This window comes from Nestor notabilis, unplaced genomic scaffold, assembly GCF_000696875.1.
Source record: "Nestor notabilis isolate BGI_N333 unplaced genomic scaffold, ASM69687v1 scaffold28286, whole genome shotgun sequence".
NCBI lineage: Eukaryota > Metazoa > Chordata > Aves > Psittaciformes > Psittacidae > Nestor > Nestor notabilis.
In genome coordinates, this window is record NW_009931968.1 from 1 (window position 1) to 21192 (window position 21192).

A 21192-nucleotide genomic window follows, 5' to 3' on the forward strand; every position below is an offset into this window, starting at 1 on the left:
ATATTTACTATATATATAGTATATATAACTGTGCAATTGTAGTGCAAGGTAAGAGACCAAAGATCTATTTACCCAATATTTTACTTCCAGCAGTGGGCAGGAGCCAATATCCATGGCAGAGTATAACCTAGTAAGTACAGGATTCCCACTCTGGCCATGCCATTGGTCTCTGCCAAAAAGAGATGTTTTGGCAAAGAAAGACTTGCAGTCAGCCCATCAGCTTTAATAGCTGCCAAGAAAGCTCTCCATGAACTTGTTGGGCCTCTTCCTGAACTCATTTTCCCTCTTGATCTCTGCACCATCCGGTGGCGGTGGGTTCTACAGTTTAATTCTGCAGAGAGTAGTAGAAAGTTTAGTTTTATTTAAGCATAAGCTTTAAAAAAAGGCTACTGGTCTGTCTTCACTCCTGTTCCTTGTTGTTTCTTCCAGTTTAGCAATGGGAAAAGAAGGCCAAGAAGTTTTATTGACTATAATAAACACTTCAGGGAAAACTGAGTTTAAGCATTTCTGTGGTTACGTTTTGACTGTTCTTACTATTTAGTGCTTCCAGTGCCGCTGTGACAATTGTGTGCTGTTTCTCGACCTGTCCTTCACTCTCAAGGTGGAGGAAAAGGCCAGAAGGGAAGGTAAGAGTGATGGAGACCAAAATGCTGTGAATAAGCAAGCATGCCTTGAAGCAGGGCATCAGGGTTAGCCATGATCTGTGCCTTCTCCAAGCCTGCATGATGGGAGCTCACCATTAAACAGGTAACCTGCCCAGGTATTATTCCTGGCTAGATCTTAGCATGCAGAGGCCTTGTTTTGCAAGGAAAGGACAGTGTCCTTTGCTCTGGTATCCCTCCCTGTCAAAGCTGAATGAAGTGAAAGGGTCCTATTCCAAAAGGAATTTCCCCATGCATACTTGCGCTCTGCGATCCAGCTGCCCTTTGTGTGGCTCTGGAAGGGATTCATTATATCTCCCACTCTCCCCTCGCCTGTATCCAGCCAGACATTAGATCTAAGGATCCTGAAGCATTAGCTCCCAAAGGGAAGTTTTCACTGTGATCCAGCAGATACTGACTCAGAGTACATGGGTGATCTCAGCCCTGGTGTGTAGCTCAGCCAAAGCTCTCCTGGCACTGACTTCAGTGATGAGGATGAGGTGGAGATACACCCAGAAGAAGGTGGATGAGGTGTGGGGGAAACAAGATACAGGTTTGGACCAGATGTAAGGGTCTGTTCAGGACTTTAAAAGAGCAGGTAAGTGCCTCAGCTTGGCAGAGAGCAAGACACTTTCCTGACTAAAGCTCAGGGTCCTGCTCAAGACAGGCTGTCCACGATGTCAGCTGTGGAGGGAAAAGTGGTGAGGGTGATGCTGTCTGGTGAGCCCAGGCACTGAAATTCAAGGAGGAAAAGGCCTTTAGCAGGGCTGGAGAAAAGATGTCAGCTCCTTCCCACACCCACCAGCACAGTGCTGCTGGGTTTCAAACCCTTCTGTGGCTCCTTCACCATAAGCTGCTGGCTCAGGCTGTGCAGCCCTTGCAAACCTACACCGTGTGTTTGCGGAGTGCCCGTCCAGCTGCCTCGCACTGACCAAAGTCCAAGCTTTGTCTGTCTTACTAGGTAGAAACACTGCTTGGGCCACAAAGACTTGCTTTCTATTAGTTTCTGTCATCAACAGCTCAATACCCTGGCTGCGGTCTTTGCTTTGATAATTTTTCCTTCTGATTTTAATAAGAATTTAAATCTATTTTTCTCAAGCTACATTTCATGTAGGTAAGTAACTGAGCAAGGTTGAGAGACTTGAGTCATCAGACAATCCAGCGCTTTTATTTGGTTTTACTTTATTTTGCAGGGGGTTTTCTTTAGTTTGCAGATTAGACTTCGTGTAGTCACATCATCAGGAGCAAACAGAACCCTCTAGAGGATCTGATAAGATCATGAGTTGTTAGGACAACTCTTACATTGTTGTTACATCTGTAAGAGTTGCCCTCTTAGAGATCCAAAGCAAACAGGGCTCTATGGTGTAACAGAAAGTAGCAGACAGTGTTGGACACAAACATCCTCAGGATCCCAGACACTGCTTTTAAACAAGTTTCAAGGGTGGAGATAGTTGAAGCAGCTAAAAGCAAACTTTTAAAAATAGCTTGTCATAGCAAGGCTCAGCCTCGAAACACAAAAATGCAAGCATTAGGGTTGGTATGTCTTTCACTTCGAAACAGCTGTTAGCTGCACAGTTCCTCATGTCTCCAAGTATGGTCTCAATCTGATTTCCTTTTAGTTTTCTTTTTTCTTTCCTTTTTATTCTATTTTTTCTTCTTTTTTTTCTTTTCCTATTATTGTTCTTCCGCTTTGCAATCAGATATCCTGGCTCCCTCCCTGCCCTACTTACCCATTGAAAAGCCCAACTTCCTGCTGTAAGTGTTGTTCCCAGATATGGAGCAGATATGGATATCCCTTCAGCATCAGGGCACTGAAGTCTCTGCTGTCCTCCAGTGAGGATAGACCTGTGCAACACACCAGGTATGACAGAAGAAGTACGAATGCTCCTGGACTTCTGGTGAAGAACTATCACTTTTCTGCACTACCTTTGCTGATGCTGTGTCTGCCTTGGTGGAGAAATTGTAAGTAGGATCTATACTACCCACTTGCGTATGGAAAGGCCAAAGGAAAATAGTGCAATACCCACAAAAGTGGGAAAGAAGCAGAGATGGTGAGCAGACAAAGCAGCACCTGCTGTCAGAGGGTTGGTGTAGGAGGTTTCTCTCTCCATCCTATTGCAGTTTATTCAGGGAAAGCAAACATGGTCCTGGCTAAGCAACACGAAAAGGGGTTGATAGAAATAGACCCTCACTTCTCAACTACTGTTCCTGGTTGTTAGAAAGGTTCAGATTAAGTGATGGCAAGTTTCTTACCAGATGTTGCTGTTCGGTGAGTTTTAGTGGAGTTGGGCTGGAATTTGTGAATGTCTCATGCTTTCAACAGATATTCCAGGCTGAAATGACTCAAACTGGAAAGTTCCCAGAAAATATTTATTCATCCCTCTGAATCAGCTGGAACAACTTCTCCAGAGGAGACCAGCCCATTTCATTGTCATCTTAGCATTTTGTGAAACGTCTTTAAAGTGCTTTCAGAGCAGTGTAATTTACATGTGCTGTTTTGTAAATTGTTATGAAAAAGCACATGAGAATGTTTGGTTCCAAACACATGAACATGAGATACAACTGTCAGGATTTATTCTTTGTGATTTTAATCAAAATAGAGTCAAAGCTGACTTAAAAATGATTATCACCAATTTAGAGGGAAGACAGTTTAGTTATAGAACATTCCTGTCCAAACCCAGCCTGCTTGAGAAGGTGTTAGATGGAGTGTGATGTCAATAAGTCAGTGCAGTTTTGCTTTTGCAAGCAAAGACGGTGTATCTCTTGCTGGGGACAGGAGGCGACTGAGTTGGTCTATCTCCCTTTTTTCTGGATGGTCCGAGTGGAGGAGATGTTACAGATGCCACAATGAAATTCTAGAAGGGCTGCTAGAGGCTGACTCCTCCTGTGGAAAGAGTCTTGGCTTTCATCCTAACTCCGCTGTTGAGTTTAACCTGGGACGTGGATTGTTTAGCTGAGGAAAACATCACAAAAACATTTTGCTTGGTCTTGGTTGTTCAGTGCACACTAGTGCAGTGGGGAGGAGTGAACACTGACCTGTGAGTCAGGCAGGGCTGTCTCCTCTGGTATAGACTTGAGATTTGGCTTGGGACATCCCTTTGCTTCCCTGCCTTGGTTTCCCCATGGGGCCAGTGGTCTCCTTCTCAGCAGGCTTTCTCTCAAGCATCCGCTGCTCCCCTTTGCTTGGATGTGGGTTCACACAAAGCCACCTGCTGTGACCCAGCCCTCGGTGTAGCTGCTCCTCTCCATGGCAGGAACTCTTTCATTTCATACAGCTCCTGGAGTGCCTCAGCAGGCCTACTCAGAGGGTGCAAAACTTGGGGTTTGAGACCATCCCTGTCCTGAGGATGGATTTAACCTTCACTCCCTCCAGTTACTCCCTATTGCATGTGTCCTTGTTGGAGGCAGTGACAGGAGCCTTGTGACTGCCTATGGCTGTGCTGTGCATGGCCTTACAGTGGCAGAAGGAGCCATACCTCCGGCTCATGAAGGAGGTGGAGATGCCCACACATTGACAGGGAAAGGGGCTTCCTCAGCAGCATCCGGCTGCCTGGAAATATGGCTGTGCCTGCTGATAAATGCACCCTTTGAAACACCCGGTCAATCTGGACACCTCTGGTTCCGTCTCCGTTAAACATTTGCCAGGTGTCTAAAGGGCAGGATCAGAGCACAGGTCCCAGCGTGCAGCCAGATGTGGGAAGCCAATGCCTTGACACTCCCCAGTATGCAAAGAAAGCCTCCCACCTGTGTTCAACCCATCATAGATGTTATATTGCTGTCACATAGGCAAAGAGCCCACCTCTGCCTTGGGAAGCCCTTGAATAGATTCCCAGAGGCTGGGAGAGCGCTGGATATTGCTGTGAGCTGATCTTGTCCACATGCACCTGCCAGAGGTGCCTGCTGCAGCCATCACCATGTGGCAGGAGCTGGATGGGCTGCAGGCATGTCCCCATGTCACTGCTTTCTGAAAGCCAGCAGTGCCTTAGCTGAGGAGGCTTCCTCTGAGCAAGGGAGCTGCTGAAAGGGAACACAGTAAAAGGCCAGCTTAATTTGTTACCACATAGCTAATGCTGTCAGCTCTGGGTTTTTTCTTAGAATTGGCTTTGGCATCCTCTGTTCAGAGTCCATAAATTTCCCCAGTTAAGACCCAAGAGAAGAACATCTACTGCTGACAGAAATTGTTACAGAAAACAACAGTGAACTCATAACTGCTAAGAATGGACATGACAATGGGTGAAAAACCAAGCATTAGAGGACTACCCAGCCCTCATGGGAGAAGACTCTTCACTTTGCACATCCAGTTCTACACTCTGCTGGAGCAGGATCAGGTTCTGTGCCTCTTTTCCATCAAGTGCAACCTTTCAAAGGTTTGTAATGCAAAATCTAGCTGCCCAAAAACCTTTCCCAAAGGTGGGACCCAGAGTAGGGCTTACCATCCAAAACCAGCAGAGATCACAGACAGACCATGACATTTGTTCTGGGGTTGATGTTCACTGGGTTGTTGCTTTCAGCTCAGTGCCTGGTTCTCGTGTGCTTGTAGCGAGAGGAATGTGTGCTGGGAAGACCTTGAACACTAGCCATCACAATGTGTGTTGGAAATAGTTTGCTTCTGGCCTGCAATCCTGGGGGATTTTTCACTCCTAAGGCAATACCGGTGTGCTGTGTCATGGAGTGGGACAGCCTCTCCTTATCTAGCATGAAGAAATCACAGCAGTACTGAGCCCTATCCCAAAGGATGCCTGAAACAGCCTCTGGCCACCATAGGAGCAGCATAGGCTAAGGTATTTGGTGAGCAACTGCGTACCCCACAGCTCTGCATCCTTTCGTCATACCATTCCCCATCCCTGTGCAAGGAAGTCTTGTGTTTTCAAGCTGTTTTTTCCCCTTCTCCCATTGTCATCTCCAGCTACACAGGAAATAGAAGACCAGCTATTTCCTTGCTGCTTTTGTTCAGCTGATCCCACAGCCTTTCCTCCCCAGCAGAGAACTTCCTGCAGCCCAGAAAGCCCCTATAAACCCAGTGCCCCAAGGTTCACTGGCCAAACTTCACCGTTTCCGTTTCCCAGTCAATCATTCTCCACTGCATGCTCTACTGAAGGCAGCTTTGCAGAGGTCAGCCTTAGACTTACAAACTGTTTGCTCATCTGAGACAGTGGCATTGGGAGAAGGGACAGGTCTGGGAAGGTCTCCTTTCTTTCTCACTCCATCACCGGGGACAAGGCAGCCACATTATGATCCAGCAACATCTGAGACAGCTCCTGCCAGAGAAGGAGGTGGATCCTTCTGCTGCCTTTGCCCTGCTCTGTGGCTCTGCAGCAGCTATGGTGGTCTGGAAATGGCTGGGCAAAAGGCAGATCCAGAAGAAAATAGAAGAGGCTCGGAGGACCCGGGATGAGGGTGTGAAGAAAATGGCAAGGGCCGTCCAGCAGTTCAGGGAGCAGGTAACCCGTCCTTCTGGGGGGTCTGAGTCCCACCGGGGCGTCTGCTGATGTTATTCAGCTCCCCCTTCCAGCTCATGCCTCCTTAGCTTTTATAACGAGGAGTCTAGGGGAGATGTGCCCTCAACAAGAGGAAAGGCTGCCTTGGGAGGAAGGGAAATCGCTGCTCTCCTCAAGCTGGATGAGATGCGATGGGAGTCTACAGCCAGGGAGATGCGAATTGGTCACTGGAAAGAGGTTTTGAACCACACAGGTGATGAAGCAGTGTGGACCTTAGCACTGATCCAAACCTCGGTCCTTTTGGAATCTAGAAATGTCTCTCGTTTCTATGCATAGAAACAAGAAAGCTTTTTTCCTCTTCCTAACTCTAAATTTACACATCTGCCCACACTCCTATATCTTTGTCTCCAAAACCTGGCTTCTGGGTGGTGCGGTCCCAGCAAGTGAGACCTCCTGATTCAGAAGATGCTTGGCCTAACTTCACATTAATGAGGCACGGGGCGCTCAGTGTCCCATGAATGAGGCAGACACCCAAATAGCATGGACGTGGCTCTGAATTCTTACTGCGACACTGATTTCTAACCACCTTTCCTTCTTGCTCCATTCACTTCTGAGTAGGGATACTGGTTAAACCAGCTCATGTTTATATAGGTAACATACCTGGACATAAAGCATACCTGCTACAAGTGATATATATGTTTACAACCTTTTTTCTTAAATATATAGCTCTATAAATATTATATAAAACCTTAAAAAAGGCTGGTGACACTGAGAACTGCCAGTTTTCTTCAGATGAATGGACCTTACCTACCTATGAGTCCCTACTGACCCATCTGTAGTTTGCTGGGCTTGAGCTATGAGATGTTTGTCCTCAGACCAGGCTGACCCACACTGCCTGTACCCATTCTGAGGGGTGAAGGTCCAGCCTGAGACTTGTGTGCAAGGACTTTGGTACCTTCTGCCCAGGGTGATGTTTTCTCAGCTAAGGTTAACTCTTGGTCAGTGGGTAAGTCAAGCCCCACAGTGCCAGGAGGAAGTCTCTGATGCGAGGCATTGCCTTGTCCTCTGCTGCAGTGGATGCATGAAGCTCTTGTACACCTTCAGAGACATCTGGACTCCTGTGTGTGCATCATGTTCATGGCAGTCAAACTCTGGATGAAACACTCAGTAGCTCAAGGTCCAAAGCCCCACGTGCAGGATCCATCTTTCCAGAAACTCTGTTGATAATGTTGACAAGACTCAAGAGACTTGTCCCCTCTGAGCCAAAGAATAACTGGAACTGCTGTCCTGGCATTCCCTTCATCTTCCCCTTGCAGGCCTCCAGTGTCCAGACAGATGCCATTCTGTCCCTGCCCCTTGTGGAACTTGCTGGAAGACTGCGGGAAGGGTCTCTGTCCCCCAGGACTGTCCTCTACACCTACATAGAGAAGGTGAGTGCCTGGCTTTAGCGTTGCGGGCAAACCATTAGGTTCTCCTTGCCATGGTGTGTGGGCAGGCGGCTGAGAAGACTTCGAGCTGGTGATTATGGCAAGTCTTCAATATAGCAGGTATCAGCGTAAAGATATGAAAAGGCAGGGATCTCTCAGTCTTCTGGATCAGACCCAAGACAGTCCTTTGAGATGGCTTGAGCTGGGATGCTCTGGGGAGAGGGGATTACCTTTCATGCCAAGCCACTAGCCCATGTTTTGAAGATCCAGGCAGCTACAGAATGCAGCCGTGTGATGACGCTGTTCTTAACTAACACCTATTCCTCCATGTGTCCGGCACAGGCCCTGGAAGTGACCCAGCAGACAAACTGCTTGCAACATTTCATCCCAGAGTGTGAGGAGCAGCTCCAGGAGATACAACGGCAGAGGGAGAAAGGGCTGCTCTATGGCATTACTGTCAGCATCAAGGACCACATCGGCCACAAGGTGTTTCTCTTTGTGCCCATGAAGTGTCCCATTATGAGCTGGGCTGGGTGGTGAAGTGATGGGACACAAAGAATGGGGAAGGGACCTGAGCCCTGCTTGTTTACACCATGAGAAGCCTGGCTGGGTCTGGGGCTGTGGCCCTACATGTTGTTGCAGCTGCAATCTGGCAGTTAGAAGTCCCCATTAGCAAAAACCCCAACGGGTGAATAGTTATACACCCAAATACAACCAGAGGTCAGGCTGGATGGGGCTTTGAGCAACCTGGTTTAGTGGAAGGTGTCCCTGCCCGTGGCAGGGGGGTTGGAACTAGATGATCTTTAAAGATGATCTTTAAAGTTCCTTCCAACCCAACCATTCTATGATTCAAGTGATTTCTTTTTTGATACATGAGACGACACAGGCTGGGTTGTTTGGGCCATAACTCAGACTGTTACTCAGAGGTTTGCAGTATTGGGGAGAAAAACATGGCTCAGCTTCTAGAAAGTCATTAGTAGCAGGAGCTGTCAATCTCAAATCCCTGCTGTGCAGTAGCCTGGCCACTGAGCCCCTTAGCAAAGACCTTGTGCGTGAGACACACCAGGACACCCCTCACAGACAAGCCCTGATGAGGACTGACCACACACTCCTGAGGTGTATCTGTTAGGCAGCCTCTTCTATAATGACTTACCAATGCAGTTAAGAGGGCTCTAAGCCCAAAGCAATCCCTAAACACCAACTCTAACTGAAAAAGGATCGCACTGTGTTTGCATGGGATGTATATTCCCTCCCAGTACATCCACTGGTAGCTCCACTTGGACAGTAGGACACCGGGTTTGATCCTGAGCTAGTGCACCTATGGAGTGGCATCTAGGTCAGGGGAGAGAAATAGCATGGAAAAGAGCAAGGACAGCTCCAGAAGCCCTAACTCTGTAAGTGCTCCATCCAAGGAGATGGAGTCCTTGGCCCTTCATGCAAGGGCTTGCAAGGGAGTGGGTTAGTAACCCCCTCACCAAAGCAGACACTAGATTATCCTTCCAGAATGGCAGAACTGTGCTGACCGTGTCCACTGTCACTTCTCTCTGCAGGGGCATCTGTCAACCTGTGGGCTTGTGCAATGCCTGGGCACTGTGGTGCAGGAGGACAGCATCCTAGTCAAGGTTTTGAAGAGCCAGGGGGCCATCCCCTTTGCAATGACCAACGTGCCGCAATCCCTCTTCAAGTAACATACATCGTTAGAAATCTTCCCTCTGGTTGTGCTCCTGAAGCTAAAACCCACCCTGTAGGTCCTGGAACAGGTTTCTTCCTGTCTCCTGAGATGTTACCTAGACGAGTTCTCCTTCCATCAGCTGCCAACAACCTCAGTTCAACTGAAAATAGCTTTCAGATAAGATTAAGAGGAAAAAACCTACCATAACATAAGAGAAATCAAGTGTACTTATGCCATAGAGGGAGAGCGGAGGCTCATGGGATTAAGCCATGTCCCGAGGGATTTAAGGATGGAAGGATGAGGTTTGGCTATGCCACACTCCCACTGCGAGGGAAAGCCAACAAACTCAAGGCATTATGCTGTTCCCAACAGCCCACTTGCTGGTTTTCTTCTCCCCAGCTATGACTGCAGCAATCCCATCTTCGGCCAGACCCTGAACCCCTTCAACCACCAAAAGAGCCCCGGGGGCTCCTCGGGAGGGGAGGGAGCTCTGATTGCAGCAGGAGGCTCCATCCTGGGCATCGGCTCGGACATCGGAGGCAGCATCCGCCTGCCATCTAGCTTCTGCGGGCTCTGTGGGCTGAAACCCACAGCCAAAAGGCTCAGGTAGGGGGCTAAAGCACTTAAATAATGCCAAAATTGAATGCTTTTTGTTAAACTAAAGCTAAGATTTGTTTGGGCGGGGGTAGGGTTTTTTGGTTTGGGTTTCCTGTTTCACATAAATCAAATACTTGTAAAACTTCCCACTGGTTTGGGTCCTGAACTGCAGATCCTGCTCTGCTATTCAAACATACTTGGAATATCTCACTATTGCTGAAATGAGAATGTATTCCTTTTTCTTTTCCCACAGCCTGTCTGGAGCAAGTGGCCCATTCAGTGGGATCCTGGCAGGTAAAATAATTGCATTTAATTGTTTTTCTCTACATGCTGTGAAGAGCTCTATGTCCTCCTCTAGGCCTGAGGATAGCCTGAGACAAACAAGATCCATCTGAATTCCATCTGAAACACCCCACCCAGTTGCCTGATCATCCCTTGCAGCCAACATGGCCATGCAGAGGGTTGGACCAGTGCTTGGTGCACCCAGTTGCTTAATGTGGATGTTTGCTCTCTTCCCAATCCAGTTCCTTGTGCTCTGGGGCCGATGGCAAGGGATGTGGACAGCCTGGCCTTGTGCATGAAGGCACTGCTCTGCGAGGAGATGTTCTGGCTGGACCCCACCGTGCCCCCCATCCCCTTCAATGAGGATGTGAGTCCTTAAGTCAGCAAGCTCTGGTTCTTTTCAGGGTGCTGCACACTCAACATATGCATTCTTTAAGAGCCTAGTTATCTTGCTATTACGGGTTTCCAGTAACTTGTTAGCTCTCTTTGAGGGCACAATTAATAATTAATACAAAAAATAGATTAATGGTTATCTTTTCTCCCCCTTCAGCTGACATGTAGCTTATCAGATTGAAAGACCCCAGAAATGAGTGGAGAGGAAGGCAATACCAGGAGCAAAAAGCTTGAGATACTTAAGGGAAGATGACGCAGGATCAGAAAATGTTTTGGCTGAGGACATTTCCTTTCTCTTTGCAGCAAAAGGACTACAGGAGGTTTTTCTACCTCCATCCTTTGTAATAATGATTGAATGTACTGGTCTTGAGTGGCTGTGCTCTGTCTGAAGGGAGGGATGAAGGGGAGGCTGGAGACAAAGGCAAAGGTGGACATTTGGAAAGGGTAACCTATGGAAACTATAGGCAGCAACCAGAAAATTAGTTACTCCCTAACACATAGACTGGTTTGGGTTGGAAGGGACCTTAAAGGTCATTCACTTCCAACCCCCTGTCACAGGCAGGGACCCCTTCCACTAGAGCAGGTTGCTCCAAGCCCCTGTGTTCAACCTGGCCCTGAACACTGCCAGGGATGGGGCAGCCACAGCTTCCTTGGGCACCCACAGCTTCTCTGGGCACCCTGTGCCAGCGCCTCAACACTCTCACAGCAAGGAATTTCTTCCTAATATCTAATTTAACTCTACCCTCTGCCAGTTTAAAGCCATTTCCCATTGTCCCATTACTACATGCCCTTGTAAAAAGCCCCTTTCCAGATGGAGCTTTTGTCCCCTTCTGCAGTGAGCCTCAGCACGGGGCAGTCCTACCCTCAGCAGGGTTGGAGATGCTTCAGTGGTGGCTCTTTCCTCCAGGTGTACTCCAGCTCTGCTCCTTTGCGGGTTGGGTACTATGACACAGATGGCTACTTCCCACTGCCCCCTTGCATGCAGCGGGCAGTGCAGGACACCAGGAGGGCTCTGCAGGCAGCCGGGCACCAGGTGAGCACAACCACGTTACTACAGACATGTAACACAATGGAGACATGGTCCTATATGGAGTAGCAATGCATCTCATAGGGAAACAGCACTGGCAATTGGAGAATTTGTACCTGCAAGGGGGTGAAACATATCCATCTCTGCTCTCCTGGTTGCTGTGGTCCACAACAGACAGGAGCATCCATAAAGTGCTGTGTTTGATCCTAGAAGGTTGCCCTGGAACTTTCTAGGTCTGTCTTTCCCAGCAGGGCTCTGAGAGGTGTTTTCCTCCTTCCTCCCCAATGCCCATGGAGACTTCTGACCATCCTAGACCACTGAGGGAAAAGAGCCATAGGGCATGGGATGAGAAATATCTTTCCCTCCATCTAGACCTACCTGTAGAAACATGCTAGTGGTGCTTTTCATAGCAAAGTGACTCCAGGTCTGAGATGTTGATTGTGCTGGGAGAGGTGGGAATCTGGTGCAACTTCTGGCTCAGGGGCTGCCTGGAGCATGATGGAAGAGGAAGCAGTTCTGGAGGTATCTGAGAGCTGAGCCAAATGGCTGTCAGGGAGGAATAATCCCATGGGGAGATGACTGGGCTGGTAAAGGGTTGAACTGAGGCCTCTCTTGGCATGTGGAGCCCAGGGAAGTGCTGCTCTGCCTTCGAGGTATATCCACAGTTGGGCCTTGGAAATTAGCATGTTCCCAGGCTGACACATAATCTTGTGTTCTGGTGCAGCTGGTGCCCTTTTCTCCACCTCGGATCCACTATGTCATGAATGAACTGTTTCTGAAGACCTTTTTCGCTGATGGAGGCCAAGCTTGGTTGGACCTGTTGTAAGTAGAAGCCCTCGGGCAGCAGTGCTGTAAGACACCTTCGTCCCCAGACCCATGAGCACAACACAGAGGCAAAATGAGCCCAGCTTTCCCACCCCAAACAGGAGATAGCTTTCTGAGGAAAGGCAAACAGCTTCTCTGGCGTGATCCCCTCCTCTTGTCTTCTCTCAGCACAGGAGATACTGTAGATCCAAGCTTGAAATCACAGGTGAATTGCTGCAGGATCCCAAGGCTGGGGAAGAAGCTGCTGGCTCTGATTCTTAAACCTCTGGTGAGTCCCTGGCGTCAGGATCAAAGCAGAACAGTTTCAGCTCTTGAGATGCTTGAAAGCATGATGGAACTGAGAGAAACTTTTAACTAGAAACACTGGGATTTCAGGCCAAGGCACATGCCATCACTGTGGAAGATCGTTTCTAGACCCCTGCTGGGATTTATCTAATGCAAAGGAGAATGTGAGAAGGACCAGCCAAGAGCTGTAAAAGATTAATGCAGAGTCTACAGCAAGCGGGTTTTCAAATGCTAAAGCATGCAGTGCCCAGTTTCCTACAGATTCATGCACTGGGATTACTGCAGCAGAGGGCCTCAAGGTTGAACCTATGTGTTGGAGGCCTCCCAAAGATCACGCCTTCATGGAGGCTCCTGGTGATTAGTAAGAGCTTGCCCTTGCTGTAGCCCTTTCACCAGCTGAGCATCCTTTTGTAGGGCTTCTCCATTTTCTCTGCCTCCCTGTCCAGTTGGATTACTTTGAGCTGAGAGGATCAAAAAGGTAGCAGTGAGTGTGAGGTAATCAAAGTGCTTGTGGAGGTCTTGTTTCTGTGAGATACTAAACTAAAAAATGTTTAATTTATCAAAAATAATGAAAGGTGACTTGGCTCAAGTCAGTTCATTCCTCTGTGAGCAGGAAATGCAGGGCTGTAAGAAACACAATGGGAAACAACAACCAGAAGTTGAAAGCAAAGTAAATTCAGAACCATGAGGAGCATTTTTAATCATCACCATTAACCCTTAGTGCAGCATCCCCAGGGATGGAAGCAGTATAGGACCAGGGGGTTCCTGGGATGTCAGAAGTCAACTGCACCCCCATGTCATGTCCCTGACAAGTACCTCTTCCCTTTCCAGTTTCCCCGCCTGGCTGACTATCTGAGCACCTTGAGTGGAATGAGGTGAGATGGCATCATCCCCAGCATGTCCAAGGAAATGAATGGGACAGTGTTCTCCTCAGTGTCCATGGTGGAGTGGGGCTGGGCTTTACTAGAGGCTCTGACCTGCTCTCTGCAGGGGCTGTCCCTCCATCCTGGACATGACTTCAGCCTTTAGGAACACATCTCCCCAGTGTTGCACTGCCGCTAGTATTATTCTGAAAGGATTGAGGGACTTGGGTGGATAAGGTCATTCAGGAAGCCTGTGGTGGAGAAGAGGACTAAGTCCAGGCTCACAAGAGAAACCTTTTCTCTACCACTTCCAGACATTTGTTGCTTAATTGCTTGGCCAAATGCTGGAGGAAACTTTAGACAAATTGGAAAGATGTGTTGTTTTAAGTAATTGATAAAGTCCCTGGTGCTTATCAACCTGGGGGATTATTTAAGCAATTCCTCCTCCTAGAGCTTAAAACTGTTGCTACAATTTCCACTTGCAGCTCAGTGAAGGAGATGTGGAATCACCAACATCAAATAGAGGTATGTTTTAAGGAGTTTTCTTTCTGGCATCATGCTACAAGTTGAGACTTTATGACAAGTGCCAGGTCAGAGGGTCATCAGTTAGGATGAGGGTTAGGAAAGGGGTTGGGCAGTGGGGTGCTGGGGAGGAGACAGTATGGAGGGAAAGGCACAAAAGAGAGACAGGAATGGGGTAAATGAGCGTTTGGATCAACCCGGCCAGGACTTTATTAGTTGTTCACAGTGCTTATGCCCAAATGCCCCCACTTGGTGGTCCCAGCACAATGATGGCTGTCCTGGAAGTGGGAACACCTTTCCAGTACCTGCCCGCTGTCTGGCCATGTGCTGTGGAGACAAACACATGCTCCTTTGCCTCTTCACTCAAGTACAGCTGCCTGCTGCTGCCACTTTGGCCATGCAGAGCCTGATGCATGCCCTGGAGAAGCTGAGATGCTCCAGGCATGGACATGGCCTCCATGTCACCTCCTCTCCTCCCCAAGGTGTACCGCACTGAGTTCATCGCGCGGTGGAGGGAACTGGGGCTGGATGTTGTGCTATGCCCTGTCCTGGGGCCTGCCTTCACCACGGGATACCCTGGGAAACTCCTCAGTAAGTGAGTCTTGGACCTTCCTGGGAGGGCAGATGACCACAGTGGTTGAGACTGGACAGAAACCAGGAGCTTCACCATGCACCTAAGCATTTTTATGGGCATGAGGAAGGAAAAATAACTACCATAAGGCTATCTAAGCAGATGGAGACAGACGTGGATGAAGTCATCTGATGGCAGTTGTTTCTTGCAGTAAGACTTCGACCTACAGACAATCAGCCTTGTGCAATCTCTCTCCCACCAGCAGCTGGTTCTTCAGTGAACATGCAGTGTGTAAGTTTGAAGGAAGGCAGGAGGCTGTGACCACCTGCATTTCTCTCTTCTACTTCTCTCAGCTGCCATCTCCTCCACAATGTTGTACAATGTCTTGAACTTCCCTGCTGGGGTCGTGCCCGTCAGCACGGTGACAGAAGCTGATGAGGAAGAGCTAAAGCTTTACCAAGGATGCTGTGATGACCCCTGGGACCGGATGCTGAAACAGGTATGCAGCATGGGAAGTGGTGGAGCAGAGACTGCTGATGGATGTTCAATAGTTTCACTGAAATTAGGGGCTGCTAAATGTGTCCATCAACATGGCACAATGCAAAAAATAAATCACCTTTATATACCTCTTGAAAATCCCTTTTCTCCCAAGCCCCCCAAAACGTAAGTCATAAGCTTTGGGAGGACTGGGGGAACATGTGCAGGCTGGAACCAGGAAGGAGGCATGCAGCAAGTCTTCTTTGAGCAGGTCCTTGTGCCAGCCACATCCCACAGCACTGCAATGCACTTTCCTCCTGCTCCATGATGCCTTCACCAGGCCCAGGCTGTCAGCAGAGCATGGATCAGGAGCAAAGATGCTGAAGGAAGAGGGATCTGTCTGCAAGCTCAAAGCAGAGCTGGCTGGGGGTTGTGTGTGGTGGAATGACTTAAACATGCTGCTTTGGCAGCCATTTCTATCATGGTAATGGAAAGAGCCTTCCCTCTGCCCCAGCATGCTGACGCTGCTTGAACAGCAGGGCTCAGCCTCCAACCTCCCCATTCTCTGTGATGAGCCACGTTCCTAAACCAGGTTTCCAAGTGCTGCTGGAGGTCTGAGCCCCCTGGTGCCCCCTCACCACTTGTGCCCTTGCTGCAGGCTGTGTCTGGAGCCGTGGGGCTGCCCGTGGCCGTGCAGTGCGTGGCCTTGCCATGGCAGGAGGAGCTGTGCCTCCGGTTCATGAAGGAGGTAGAGACTCTCAGCCATGAGAAGAGAGCAGCACAACCTCCACAGCCCCACATGCCCAGGGCCAGTGGCAAGGCGAGAGGACAGCGCGGTACCACTTCTCTTTGCAATCCGCAGCGCACAGACAACAGCGAGGAGGGAAGGAGGAAGGAAAAGCCATTTCCTGACCCCCCTCCTTGCCAATAAGGACAGATCCTGTAAGGAACCAAGATGCCACGCAGAGGGTGGGACTGGCTTAAGCTGGGTTCAGATGACGAACTGCACCTTCCTGGAAGGGTGGGCATGGATGGGGGTTCATCCTCATTTTCATCTATGCTGACAGAGCAGGATTACAAAAGCTGAATAGTGTTTTCTTGCTGACACTGGAGTACTTCCTATGCCCTCAAAGGAATATAGCCATGTCTACCCTCCCCATCACTGTAGTTTGCACACAAAAATAAAAATGTAGCTATAAAGCAACTCTCATAATAAACTCCAGTAATCCTTCACTGATGACTGTGATTATATGAATGCACAGCTTTTACTCAAAATCATCCAAACACCTTCCCACTGGCCATTAAAAAGCATCTAATGTGGGAGTGTTCCCACCTTCCATTTCAACCACAGGGATGAGGGATGGCAAGTCACTGGCGCCACGCTCCTTCCACCACCAGATCTCGAGCATCCCAAGCACATTTCCAACCTCACAGCAGGTACATTCTTAGGAAACCCCTTATTTCAGGACCTCAGGCTGCTCTTTCTGAAGGTAGGAGATAAGCAGAGACAGATGCAACACAATTAGGCAGATAGTGAGATCTGGGACAGAAAGCCTGATATCCCCAGATTGTGTCTGTTAACCCAAACCTGCATCTGTAGTATCAAAGCAGTCAGACAGGAGGGAGAGAGCAACATCCACAGAAGGCCATTTACCACATCCCAAGATGGATGGATAAATCGCTCCCTCTCGTAAGACCTCTGTCTCTTTCCTAGATTAAACACCTCAGTCTCAAACAGATAAATATTCAGCAGACTCCGCAGCAGGTCTTTCTCATTTATTCTCTGTATCTATCTGCAGTAAAAAAGCAGAGCTCCTGTGGGACATTTTGAAAAGAAAAATAAATATAAAGCAGTTCTGCTTTCCCTGGGAATCCAGGGCATTTCCTGGTAGCCAGCACAGTCTGTCACCCCTTCTACACCCGACGTAACTTGCAGAAATACATGGGTCCAAAGTTGGCCGTGAGGTGAGGCAGAACAAGCTCCCCCAGCCGGCAATCCGAGAAGAAGGAAAACGTGTCCTTGAAGAGTGTCCGGAAGTAGCTCAAGTCCTCAACATGGACACTGATGTTAAACTGGGTTTCTGCAATGTCCACCGCTCTCTCGACCACACACTCGTTCTGCAGCGAGGAGAGGGAGCACGTAGAATACACCACCTCTCCTCCCGGCTTGGTAGCGAGGATCCCAGCCCTGAAAGCAAGATGAACACACACACACTGTTACGGAAAGAACTGTGTGAGACACCAGCATTCCCACACACTGACATTGGGAAGACAGCATGTAACTCATAGGAGGTCAGACACAAACCTCCTTGAACCCCACAGGCTCAGCAAGTCTCTCTGTATCACTGTAGCTTGAGGACTGTTTTAGAGCAGGGCAATATGAGTTAAATAAGACTGATAAAGTACTTAACACAGGAGAGCAGCTAGGAGTAATCCTGTACTCACCTGCAAAAGCAGGGGGTCAGAGTACGTACAGGAGAAGAGGCTTTTGCAGTTCAAGTGCTGCCATGGGACTCTAATCTGTTTCTTGACTGCCCCAGCTCACAGTCAGCCCATCCAGCCTTCCCATGGAATGGGGTGACAAAGTGACCACATGTCCTCACATGTGCTGGGAGATGTGGACACTCAGGAAACCTCCAAGGCTAGCTGCCAGAACCCAGGAGGTTCACACTTGCACAAAAGGACAACATTATACCCATCCTGTTCCTTGGACTCTCCTTCCTACCTGCTATGGCTGCTCTCTGACTGCGAACATTTGCATGTACTATGTACTATGATTTAATGTGTTCAACTATTGCCATTCCAGAAAACTACATATGGTTTCCACATTTCCCAGCCAGGGACACACAAAGAAAGAAGAAGTTTCAGTGCTACCATAAAAGAAACATCCCCAAAATACAGCATCGAGCTTACTCACATCAGCAGCTGCAGCTGCAGCATGGGCAGCATCTGGCGCTCCTTGGTTCGTCTCTTGTGGAAGATGTTGTTCTCCTCCTCCATGACAGAGTGCCTGTCTGTCGTACAGGGCACATCCACCAGGACCTGCAGCAGCAGAGCATCTGCATCAGTCCTCAGATAAGGTTGTCTTCAGTGAGCCTCCTACTGCAACCTGTCCCTTGCCCGACTCCTCCATCCTTGCCATACTCCAGGCAGCTCTTGGTACCTTGCCTGGCTGATATTGCCCAAACACCAGTGTGCATCCACACTGAACTGCAACTCACCCGGCTGCTTTTGCATCTCAGGAACACGCAGACGCAGAAATGGTGGATCACAGAATCATGATCCAGCCCTCTGATCATCCTCATAGCCCTCGTCTGGACTTGCTCCAACAGTTCCATGTCTTTCTTATGCTTGGATAACACCACGCTCTCACACGTGTCTTTATTTAACGTTTCTACTCTGTGCATCTTTCAGGTAGGCATTACTACAGCACCTATGGTTGCAACCATAGCTCCTGCAGTGACACCTCCTGGAGAAACAAACCCAGCTCCCCAGGCTGGATGTGAATATCTGGCAGCATGCTCCCCAACACACCCTTATTCCTGCTTAAGCAATAGCCACCAGTGGTGGTGATGACAGCTGCACCTAGCTTAAGTTAGACATTGGGAAGACAGATAACAATGCAGTGGCTAAGGGCCATAAATCTTGCTCAACAGCTGGAAATACAGCTGGGGTTCAAATGTGACCTAAGTTAATCATCTTATTCCATAAATAGTAGGCAGCCCAGGGCCTCTCAAGCTCTCCCGCCTTGCAGCAGGCAGCATGCCAGCATCTCCCCTTGAGTAAGGATCCCTCTCAAGTGGTGTCGAGGTTGAGGGAATCCTTGCCACAACAGATCCTCGGTAAGTGACTAATAACAGCATGCTAAACTTTGCAGTCTTAACTAAGTGATATAAAGGATTGATTGCATGCATACAATCCTATAAACATAAATCACTGACCAAGTTGGGGACTAGGTCTGGATACCGTTCTGGACTCCCCTCTGAGAAGGAGTTTAGAAAGCAAGGGAGTCCTTTCTGAACTTCTCCCTGACAGTTTTATCTGACCCTGTCCTCTCTGCAGTGAATAATCATGCGTACCTCAACAATGAATCTTGTGAAACCACTGTCACATTTACTAACAAACAGCTTTGTTAAATCACTGTTCTATCTCAACAAACTTATTGCTACTTCTCTCTTACACGTGAAGAGGGTCAATCCATCTGCAACAGGCTGAGAAACAATAATTATGCAATCTTCACATTTAATCCCTTGCAGGTGATGAATTAGAACAGGATTTTTAAGGGGTATTACACAGGTAAAAAAAGGTACAACTCGAGATGCTCATATGCTCCAGATCCTGCAGGAAGGGAATAGCAGGAGGAAGTATTACTCCTTATGTGGCTTAGCCTTCTCTCTTCCTCTGCATTTAAGATTATGGAAAACAATATAATTCTACTGGCAGATAAGTTGCTGTCTTCCTCTGGAACAGGAGGGAAGTGAAATAGACGAGTTTATCTATCTTCACTGGTTCCCAATCACCTACCTTATGGAAAGTGCCACCTTCCAGCTGCTCCCAGTCCCTTCCATCATGGGACGTGACACTCACAGTTTCCCTGATTTCTTTGGGAACATAGCTGTGGAGAATGTCGTACAGCCTCTTTGTCCGGGAAATGGAGACGTCGTTGGCTGCCAGATGCCCTGAGAAGACAAACCAGGCACACTGGGAATGTCACTCTTGCAAAAACACACCAGATTCCCAAGTTTTATAACCAGAAATGATTAACAGTCAGACATTAAATGGCCTCAGTACACTCTTCCAGCCCTGTTTTACCCACGGGGGACAAAGAACACCCACTTACCACAAAGCCCAGTCTGCAGCAGAGCCAGAGTCTTGCCACCTGGAGCAGCACAGAGGTCAAGGACCAAATCATCCCGCTGCACGTTGAGTGCCAGGACAGGCAGGAGAGATGCTGCATCCATGAGATAATACTCGAGGAGCCCCAGACAGTCGCGCCTGGAAATCACCGGTTTGCATAAAAAAAGCAAAGGGGTGAGGGAGGGAACGAAAGAGCAGTTGGAAGTGAGGATGGGGACATGCAGGAGCAGCGGGTGCTCACACATGTGCAGCCCATGAGGCTGGCAAGGGCAGCGGGAGGTCTGTCCCAGGGATGTCTCACCGTGCAGGGCGGAAGCGTGTGATGTCCCCCCTGGGGTAGGTGTAACACTTGATGTTGGAGCTGATGGAGGCATGAAGCGGAGGCGATGTCTCTGCCCATGTTATTGTCTCTGTCTGCATCCCTGTCCTGACCTTCCCAGACCCCTCCTGGGACTTGCTTTCCCCCCTTCCCACTTCTTCCGCAGCTGCACTCTGCTGTGCCTCTTTGGAGCCTTTGGACACAAAATCGGTGGCATTCATCAGCTCCAGCTCCTGGGTGACATGGCTGTGAGCAGAGAAGTTGTTGAGGAGGGCACCATACTTCTGTTCACAGAGCAGGCTGGCACGGACAGAGGGCCACAGGTCCTTCAGCTGCAGGCTGTAGCTCATGTCGAAGTGGTGCAGGGCCAGCCGTGTGCACGGGATGCGGGGAGCTGTGGCAGCCTCGGGGGAGAAAAATATCAGAGGTGTTAAAAGACAAAATACTTCAACATCCCCCCCCAGCCTCAACGTTTTCCCTTGAGAATCCAGTGCCAAGCTCTGTGCTGCCAAAACAGTGGCACAGGGTGCCCAGAGAAGCTGTGGCTGCCCCATCCCTGGCAGTGTTCAAAGCCAGGTTGGACATAGGGGCTTGGGGAACGTGCCCCTGCCCATGGCAGAGGGTTGGAGCTGTATGAGCTTTGAGATCTCTTCCAACCCAAACCATTCTGTGATTCTAAAAGTACTTAGGGCCCTTCTGCAGTCCCCAAGTGTGACTATGCCCTCAACACCCATGGGCTGGTGGTCCCCTGGGGAGGTTCAGGACCAGGAATGGCTGAATGGGGCTGGGAGCACGGGGTGAGCATGCAAGGAGGGGAACGGCTGTGTGCAGAGCGGTGTAACGGGGATGTAACGGGTGAGGGGGTGCTACAGGTGCAGCGAGAGGCGCAATGGGGTGAGAGATCAGAAGGGTGCAAACGGGCTAGCGGGGAGAATAGGGGAGGTGCAGCGCAGCGCCATGGGGTGCAGGGCAGGGACCCGCTCACCCACTTCTCCT

General features: G+C 49.1%; 2 protein-coding genes across 2 annotated transcripts; one reads left to right on the plus strand and one right to left on the minus strand.

Annotated features, from left to right (window-relative positions):
- Positions 1-5872: 5872 nt before the first annotated feature.
- On the plus strand, positions 5873-16739 carry LOC104400653 (vitamin D3 hydroxylase-associated protein-like). Its single transcript, XM_010016152.1, has 16 exons — positions 5873-6082; positions 7396-7509; positions 7849-7992; positions 9057-9190; positions 9578-9784; positions 10029-10069; positions 10300-10424; positions 11358-11483; positions 12202-12299; positions 12471-12570; positions 13419-13462; positions 13936-13975; positions 14455-14563; positions 14897-15042; positions 15679-15856; positions 16735-16739. Exons 1-16 carry the CDS (start codon positions 5873-5875, stop codon positions 16737-16739), a joined length of 1821 nt encoding a protein of 606 aa, XP_010014454.1.
- A 42-nt stretch (positions 16740-16781) lies between these two features.
- On the minus strand, positions 16782-20594 carry NSUN4 (NOP2/Sun domain family, member 4). Its single transcript, XM_010016151.1, has 6 exons — positions 20361-20594; positions 20179-20267; positions 19861-20015; positions 19545-19699; positions 17938-18062; positions 16782-17208 (listed from the first exon to the last, which is right to left on the minus strand). The coding sequence occupies exons 1-6, from the start codon at positions 20544-20546 to the stop codon at positions 16935-16937; spliced, it is 984 nt and encodes a 327-aa protein (XP_010014453.1). The 5' UTR covers positions 20547-20594; the 3' UTR covers positions 16782-16934.
- Positions 20595-21192: the final 598 nt, after the last annotated feature.